This window comes from Bidens hawaiensis, unplaced genomic scaffold (genome assembly GCF_021521415.1).
Source record: "Bidens hawaiensis isolate Kalapana, Puna unplaced genomic scaffold, B.hawaiensis_p1.1 tig00017574_1, whole genome shotgun sequence".
Classification (NCBI taxonomy): domain Eukaryota; kingdom Viridiplantae; phylum Streptophyta; class Magnoliopsida; order Asterales; family Asteraceae; genus Bidens; species Bidens hawaiensis.
Genome location: NW_027492659.1, coordinates 201,225 through 210,402, shown reverse-complemented (window position 1 = coordinate 210,402; position 9,178 = coordinate 201,225). Strand labels below are relative to the sequence as shown.

Here is a 9,178-nt window from a genome sequence, read left to right as displayed (position 1 = left end):
TTTTTATTAGATGTTATTTTAGGTGAATCTGAAGCATTAAAATTTTTATAACTAATAAACATTTGACGTTCCGTCTAAAAAAAGTCACTCAAATATTGAAGTTATTCTAAACTTTAAAAAAAAGTCAAAACCAAACTTTAATTAAATTTAATGCAATTAATTAATTAATTAATAAATAATTAGTATACCAATCAAATAATTTCCATAATAACAAAATAATATTACGTCACATATTGATAGTCATGATGTTATAATAACACACCCATCCCTAGCCAAACACACCCTTGGCTCACTTGCAATTAGGTCATCTCTCGATTCTTCATCTGCTTTGCTTTGCTTTGCATCTCAATCCACCAATCAATCACTGTAACTCTTCTCGATCTCACTTCCTCTCTTTATTATTATTGCTCAATTTATAGATCTATTGTTTAGTTTTCAGTTTTCGATTGACGAACCCTAGTTTTTGATTTAATTTGACGGTTACGGTTTTAATTGTTTAATTGGATTGATTTACGGTAGGATTCAATAGATGTGAATTATGATGTGGATTTGATTGGTTTGATAAGGTTATATATGTGTTATGGATTTAGGTTTTTATTGATTGACTTGAGTATTTGTTGAATTGGTGGTTGAAATAGAGTAATTGATAGGGTGTTACTGTTGTAGATTTGATTTTGGGAAATAGGTAGGTAGCTGTTCACTTGTTTGGGTTATGGTTACACTTTACGTAGGGCTGTAATCGAGCCGAGCCAGGGCGAGCTCGGCTTGTTTACTTGATTGAGCTGAAAACTCAAGTTCAAGCTTGGCTTGTTTAAAGCTCGATCTGAGCTTCAGCTCGTCGAGCCGAGCTGGTTAATTTTTTTTTACATTTTTGATATATAAAAGACAAAAGTATAATTTTTAATGTGATTTTGTTTATAATTTTTAAACTAGAGAATTTATAACGTTACATTTTTACTTTTGTTGTTTTGATTATGATTTTTTAAAGATGAGTGGCATAATATATATATATATATTATTATATTTTCTTATCTGGTATGTTATTAGTATTAGTTATATATTAAAAATTTGGGGTTTAATCTTAACGAGCAAAAGAGCCGAGCCGAGCCGAGCCAAGATCAAGCCACGAGCTGAACATACCTCAGCTCGAGCTCGGCTCGTTTAGAAATCAAGTTGAGCTGAGCTGACTCGTTTATATACGAGTTTTCTAAAGCAAGCCACGAGTCATGAACTTTTTGAACAACCCTACTTTAGTATGATTTAATGATTTATCTTTATTTTTGTTTCATTTTCTTGAATGTAGTGGTGCAAATGAGCCGAGCTCAGCGCGTTTTAGCTTATGAGAGCTCAAGCGCGGGTCTTTTTGAGCTCTTATTCTAAAGGTTGAGCTCAGCTCGGGGGTGGCTTGTTTATTCTTTATTAATTCGTTTATACACAATTTTTTATTACTTTTTAATATATTGAGAAAACCTTTAACGAGCCTAAGATCGGCTCGAGCTCAGTTGTGCGGTATGAAGTTAATACATAGAACTATAGAAGTCTAAAAGGATCTAAAATTTAAAAATACAAAGGCTTGACAAGCCTAAACAATCTTCCTGGACATGGTTCGAGCTAGGGCTCGATAACTAAACGTGCTTTATTTGAGGCTCATGCCTGGATCGTGCTCATAAGTCTCGGGTTGTTTCGAGTTTATTATTGATTTGATCTCAAGTAGCTCATGAGCGGCTCTGCTCGTTTTCACTCCTTGACTTTATCGTTTAGGCTAAAGATTTGATAAACGTCTGTATAAATAGGTCAAGTCGTTTTATATTTTGATTCTGTACCGATTATAAAAACAAGGGGTTTTTGAGTAAACAGAGGTGTTGAGTTTAGGTTAATTGTTAATTAGAGTAAAATGTATGGTTTTGAATATGTTTATCAATGCAAGCATGTACTTACATATATATGCTCAGTTGTTAGTACTTCATTGTGTAGTGTTATATTCTGTATAAATAGGTTAGTCTCTTGTTTATACGTTTTGACCTCTGTACTGATTATAAACTCACGTAAACAAGTTTCTAGAGTTTAGGTTTATTGTTAGTTAGGGAAAAATGTATTCTTTTGTAGACACTTGAACTCATGTATGCATGTATTTATGCTAACATACACACATATGTACGCCTGATCATATTAGCGTTTCATTGTGTAGGTAACCATGAGTGACGCAGGAGAAAGAACTTGCCCCCTTTGTGCTGAAGAGATGGATTTAACTGACCAACAGCTCAAACCTTGCAAATGTGGTTATGATGTATGCAGTGTTTTGCCCTTAATTATGTCCTCTTAATTGTTAGGAGTAGGAATGTTTACTCTTATTGTTTTACTGTTATACAATATGTTGATTGGTGCATGATTTACGAAATCTGGTTTAACCATGATGAGTTATTATATATACAGATCTGTGTTTGGTGCTGGAACCACATAATGGACATGGCTGAAAAAGATAACACAGAAGGGCGATGTCCAGCTTGTCGTACGCCTTATAACAAGGATAAGATTGTGGGAACAGCATCAAAATGTGAAAGGTCTGACACCCTGACTTTTTTAGATGTTGTATCAAAGCTTGTTGTATTGTTAGCTTCATTCTGTATAATATTCTGTTTTTTTCCGTTAATTCTTTATTATGCCATTAGATTGGTTACTGGGATGAATATGGAGAAAAAACAGAAGTCACAAAAGGCGAAAACTAAAACTTCTGAAGGGAGGAAGGAGCTTGGTAGTGTCAGGGTTATTCAACGTAACCTTGTCTACATTGTGGGATTACCTCTTGATTTAGCTGATGAAGATGTATGTACTCTCTCCATATCTTGTGTGCACACACACATATATACTTTGCGTATATATGTATGTATGCAAATGTTTTTTTTCTTCTGGAATTTTAATATGAAATCTGTTTTTATAACCAGCTTCTGCAGCAAAAGGAATATTTTGGTCAGTATGGGAAGGTGCTAAAAGTGTCCATATCGCGGACAGCTGCTGGTGAAATTCAGCAGTTTCCTAACAGTACTTGTAGTGTGTAAGTTTAAGTGTCACATGCTTGTATATTTCATTGCATGATTTATGTTTGTGTTTGTTATCTCAAAAGATAGTGTCACATGTTATTATAATTCTACATGTTAATTTTTATTGTTCATTGTTCAGATATGTTACTTACTCTAAGGAGGAAGAGGCGATTCGTAGTATACAGTCGGCACATGGCTTTATCTTGGAGGGTAGACCTTTAAGGTTGAAAGGCTATACATGTCCAAAATGATATTTGTTTATATTTACCTTTTGGTTTTATTATTCATACTAGTTGGGTTTTGTTGCAGGGCCTGTTTTGGGACAACAAAGTACTGTCACGCATGGCTGAGGAACACGGTATGATTAGTGAAAGAGTTAGTTTATTGATGGAAAATTTGTTTATTATGTTAATTTTGATCCATTCACTTATGAATGTTTTATTTAGCATGATGTTGAACCCTTTTATCTTATTGCTTCAGCCTTGCACCAATGCTGATTGTCTCTATTTGCATGAGTTTGGACCACAAGAAGATAGCTTTTCTAAAGATGAAATAGCTCCAGCATTTACAAGGTATTTTCATATTATTAATGTGTGCTCTATTCTTTCTGTTAGTTTGTTGTTCATCAAATTAACTTTCATAATGATTCTAAAGGAATAAAGTTCAGCAAATTACCAGTGCTACAAATGACATGCAACGGCGTGCTGGAAATTTTTTACCACCTCCAGCTGATGACTACCCCAAACTTACTAGTAAAAACACCACTAATGTAAGATATTATTCTGTTCTGTTATTGCATGTCATTGTTGATAGTCTAATTCTTTTTGTTATGGCGAAAAGTGCTCAACTGCTCACAATTTTGGTCAATGTTGATTTGCAGAATCCATCAAACCCCATAAAAGTATCCCCACCAAATAGCAGTTGTGGTAGAAATCCATCAAACCCTACAAAAGTATCCCCACCAAATAGCAGTTGTGGTGGATCAGTGGCCCTTCCTGCAGCCGCTTCATGGTAAAGTTCTTGTTAAAAAGGGTAGTTGCACATTTTAAAACAAATTGGGTTGGATTTGGTTGACCCAAATATTTAATTTTTAAATATAAGGTTTTTTTTTTGTCAAATATGATTACCAAATGTATACTTTTTTTTGTAATAATCTAGTTATTTAAATAGTGATTCGGGAGGTTTTAATTTTCCGTAAATTAAAAACACATATTGGGTCGCTTTTGATTTCTTTGACCCAATTGAATTGTTTCTTTTAAGCTAATATCTTTTAGCCTTTAAAAATAAAATAATCTGAATAAATATCTCTACTATTTGTATAAATTTTTACTGATTTCAATGCGAACAGGGGAGCTCGTGCTGCAAATAATTTGCCAGTTGTGTCAAATGTAGCAAGCACTACACTTTCCAAGAAGCATAAAGAAGAAAACCACCCATTACAAGTGAAGGGTAATTTGGGAAATCCAGTTTCCAAAAACAATACTGTGGGCCTCAACCACCGAACAACAACTCTACGCGAGACACCTGTGACCACTGCACTTCCTTCTTTCTCAACCTCTAACAATAAAAACATATCTTTTGACACACCATCAGAAACCACCAATGAGAATCAAGCACCCCAGCCTCTTGATGATTCACATACATTTACTTCTTTTACAAGAAAAGAATCTGATATAGTATCAGATCTTCAAAAGAAAGTATCTGAAGTTGCAATCCATGAAGCCGAAGAACAAAATCCGCCTCCTATTATGGAGCCAATCTCACTAAATCAGAACCCTGAAAAGTTTGAAGATCACTGTACCGCGGACCTGGATTTAAGAGAAAGCACTATAATATCTAATATTCTGTCAATGGAGTTTGACCCGTGGGATGAATCATTGACTTCACCTCAAAGTTTGGCTAAATTTTTGGGTGAAAGTAATAATAAACAAGTTTTAAGCTCAAGAAAACAACAAAGCAGTAACCAGTCAAGATTCTCGTTTGCCCGAGAAGATGATTTCGCAGATCAAGGATTAAATTATGCACCAAGTTTAAGTGATTTTGGACGAAATGTTGAATGTAATAATAACAGTATTTTATCCAACAAGCTTAGTAACAACAGCGGTTTCTCTTCTTTTAGCCATGAGAAATCTGATCACTTTGCTGCCGCCTATCCTGAAAATAAGATTTCAGGTATGTTTCTGCAACTTATAACACAACATATATATGTATGTGTGCGCGTGCATATATATTTTTGTGTAGTGTATATATCTTTGTGTGTTTTTGCATATTTGTGTATTATAAAGTATTGTAGTTTATTTTATTTACTTGTATAAATGAACTTTCATATCAGGTCGAGTTTGCTGTTTAAATTTTTTTTATTAGTTTGTTTCCGTGATGGTAGCTTTTTACATGTTACACTGAACCTAATAACTTATAACCATGATTAAATCATCTTCACAACTTGTATTAGGTAAATATCTTCTATTCCAATAATTAATTTTGTTTTATGTGTTTTATTATGTTTATGCTGATTTATTAGTATTTTAGATATAAATTTTTATATAATTATCTTTAACTTAAAAGATAACAGGCATACACATGTTTTTAGTCTCACTGCTTAGATCAAACACACTCCCAATCTCACATCAATCTTACAGTCTTATTACATATTGATGATTTGGTGTTCTTATTTTTGCTAATGTAAACAGTTTCAAGAACACAAGTATCCGCGCCACCTGGATTTTCTGGGCCTAGCAGGGCCCCGCCTCCTGGCTTCACATTCAACAACGTATCAGGTTGGTTTCCTTTTAGCTAATTATAACAACAAACATTTTTTTAACTGATTTTATTTTGCCAGGAAATCATAATTTTGATACTTTGAGAAAACCACTCGAAGCAGCAACAGCCCCTGTAAATAATATTGCTGATTTGGAATTTTTGGATCCCGCAATTTTAGCTGTTGGTGGTAGAGTTCCGATAAAATCAAATTCAAACCATAGATTTACTGATAATTATCATTTTGAAAATGATACCCGACTTCGATTATTGATGCAATCATCGTTTTCTCATCAAAACACTAGATTTTCTGATAATTATCAGCAGAACGGTTTTCAGCAGCAAATGAATTCTTTGAATGTTAATGGTTACTGGAATGGTGGAAATGATAGAATGGGGTTTAACAGATTATTCCGGTCATGAGGATACAAAGTTCCAGCTGTCAACTTCTAATGATTTGTATAATCGAGCGTTCGGAATTTGATTCCGATCGGTTTGGTGTTATTTCTAAGTTTGTTGAAATTAGAAAGATAAAGATTTGCACCCGGAAATGTAATGATTGGTTCTTGCTTGAAGTTAATGAAACCGAGCTAGAACAAACCATCAGGTGAGGCTTTGATTGTTACTGTTTGTTTTTTAAACATAATAAATTTTGTGTTCAACATTTGCTAACATATGAAGTTTTATTATCAGCAGGGGAGCAAGTTTTGAAAAACAAATCGGGTTTTGAAATCCAGTGGTGAATATGGTTTTTACATGGACTTTTGTGGTTCTTCAGGAAATTGATCTATGTGCTATTTTTAGTTCTTTTAAATTATTTTTTGTTTGTGTGATTACCAATACATTTTCATATATTTTCTTTTGTATTCAAGATTTTATATTATTTTTTTTATAAATATTAAGTTTGTAGCAAAGAATAAGTGTCATTATTTTGGCACATTTATATGGTTTTATGTTTTAGTGGCTTATTTTTTTTACACCTTAGATTCATATACAGATCAATATCAAACTGATACAATGAATATTCCTGTTTAAAGTGGCTTTTAAAAAAAGATAAATTAAAGATGAAAAGTAGAGTAAACTGCGAAACTCGGATAAGAGTCGTTGTAAGTCTCTAGTTTAAGTACGAATTGGGAAAACCCAGAAAGTGTTAGGTCACGTTAAAACTTAGATATGAACCACGAGTCGAGTCTGTCCCGTTCTATGTCCAGTCGTTGGTTGTCAGCGTCTAGGATCGATCAGTTGAAGTCGAGCTTATTTTAAGAAAAGCTCGAATTTGAGTTATGCATGTTTTAAAATCTATAAAGCTTGGGTTTGATTTGTTTATCATTTGTTTATTATTGCATTATTATTATACATGTATATTTTATTTATGTAAAATAATAGATTCGCGAGTCATGTCAAGCTCTAACATGTGAAGTTCGAGCTTGTGCCAGTGCTAGTGCTCATGCTTGTTGAAGCTTATTCTCTCTGGTTTTAAAATTCTGTGGGTAGGGAATTGTGTGACCTTAGAAAACTTATGTTCCTATTCCATTCTCTTTTCACCCAATGATCACACGCACACCAACAGTGAATCTTGACAAGATTCCAAATGACATTTATTGTTTTCCTACAAGAAACAAGAATGACGTTTTATGATAGTTTTTGAATTTTTTTTTCTAGAAACTCGGGAATTATATGTCACGAGTTTAACCATAATAATCGAACGATACCTCCATTTAAAGGTTAGGTGGTATATACTTGAATCAAACAGTAAGGTTACTCAATGATGGTATAGCACTACCTAAACCGAATATACTAGACATTTGAAGCTTAAATTGTATGTGGTTTGATCTCTTTTGATTTTCGTACTTGTACTTTAAATGATCAAAACAACCGTACGTAAGTTAGCCATGACACAATTTTTTTTAATTTTTCTTTTCTAATCATCCTTTATTTTTCTTTTATGTATTGTCATTATTTCTATTAGTACAAACATATAGTTAAGGTATATACAAATAATCACTAAATTTTGAATACAATAAATAGTAACATAAGTAGTAAATAACATAAAATAAAATAATAACTCATGTTAGTTATCCAATAACCTACAACATTTTAGAAATAAACATGAATAAAGATGATAATGCTATAAGATACATACATAATAACATAAATAAAATATTATATATATTTAACCGCTAATTTACATATATCATTTTAGAACACGTACTTTTGATGAATATATACACAAGTATTTATAGAATTATAGTCAAATAAAATAATATTACTTTTACCTGTCATCTATAATTTTTTTCCCTTTTGTCATATCATACTAAACAAATAAGTTAACGTCAAGTTTGAAATAATAAAAACTAAAGTGAAAAAAAATCTACAAAATAGATGATGATAAGACTATGTGTTATGTGATAACTAGCATCGCCTCACGTCATTGCCACATAGGATAACTAGTCATTTGTTACTTTTAGCGTTGTGGGATATCTTGTCACTACTCCATTAAAACAATAATTAAACTATTTGAAAATTAAATGAAAAAAGGAAAATGGTAAAGTGGGGTGAGGTAGATTTTTTTTATTGGTTCAAACAATTAATTCATTGTTAGTGGGGGTGGTCCTCACTCTTTGAGCCATTTTAGCTCCATCACAATAACGGGAACATTTTGGCGCTCCCTTGATTTTATTGGCTTGGTTTAACGAGCAAAAGGTTGGTGAGGTGGCCGTATAGCGCCTATGGCGCCAAGGCACAACTTGCAGCCTAATTTGATGACAACAAACAGAATTGTATGATTTATTATTTCTTTGTACAAATAGAGTTTAATGTTTTCTTTTGGGAATTATCATATATATAGACTCAGAGAGAAATAAAAATATATTATATGTAAATCGTAGATCAAGGGAACCGGTGAAAGACAGATAATTATAAAAATAATTTCAAGTATGAGACATCCTTTAAAAGAATTCCTGAGTTTTATAGAATTACTTTCTTTGTCATATATAATTTTTTTCCGGTTATATATATATAAAATATAAGAGAAACAAATTTGTGGGAGAAGATTGTATTGTTTCTAGCTTTTCAAACGTATCAACATGTAATAATAATTAATTTTATCTAAAGCTTAAGGCTGGATCTTTATGATTAAAAGCACAATATCAAAAATCAAAATTTGGAAAACACAATTTCAAACATCACGTACCTTAATGAACTAATAAAGTCTTTACAATTAAATGCATGCATGTCATGTTTAGTAGAAGAAAATTACGTGCTAACTTATAAAAATAAATCGGTTATTACTTATAAATATTAAAGTGTTAGAAAAAATAAAAAAATATTGACATCAATATCAGCATTTGCTTTAGATTATGCATAATAGTTTAACTAAAAAA

General features: G+C 32.3%; 1 protein-coding gene across 2 annotated transcripts; it reads left to right on the top strand.

The window, feature by feature from the left end:
- Positions 1-217: 217 nt before the first annotated feature.
- Positions 218-6,759, top strand: LOC143554268 (uncharacterized). 2 transcript variants are annotated; one of them, XM_077044068.1, is made up of 14 exons: positions 218-366; positions 2,189-2,287; positions 2,434-2,561; positions 2,670-2,823; positions 2,943-3,052; positions 3,178-3,261; positions 3,348-3,396; positions 3,519-3,610; positions 3,693-3,807; positions 3,919-4,049; positions 4,387-5,210; positions 5,729-5,815; positions 5,878-6,402; positions 6,492-6,759. In XM_077044068.1, exons 2-13 carry the CDS (start codon positions 2,195-2,197, stop codon positions 6,216-6,218), a joined length of 2,208 nt encoding a protein of 735 aa, XP_076900183.1. In that variant the 5' UTR covers positions 218-366; positions 2,189-2,194; the 3' UTR covers positions 6,219-6,402; positions 6,492-6,759. The 2 variants fall into 2 exon arrangements, with proteins under 2 accessions (XP_076900183.1, XP_076900182.1); XM_077044067.1 differs by having other exon boundaries at positions 6,489-6,759.
- Positions 6,760-9,178: the final 2,419 nt, after the last annotated feature.

Bases quoted from the DNA above. Each gene is read 5' to 3' on its own strand.
- LOC143554268 (XM_077044068.1), top strand. From the start codon at position 2,195: ATGAGTGACGCAGGAGAAAGAACTTGCCCCCTTTGTGCTGAAGAGATG. The intron at 3,053-3,177 runs GTAAGTTTAAGT...TTCATTGTTCAG, and splicing joins CCTAACAGTACTTGTAGTGT to ATATGTTACTTACTCTAAGG. The intron at 5,211-5,728 runs GTATGTTTCTGC...TAATGTAAACAG, and splicing joins TCCTGAAAATAAGATTTCAG to TTTCAAGAACACAAGTATCC.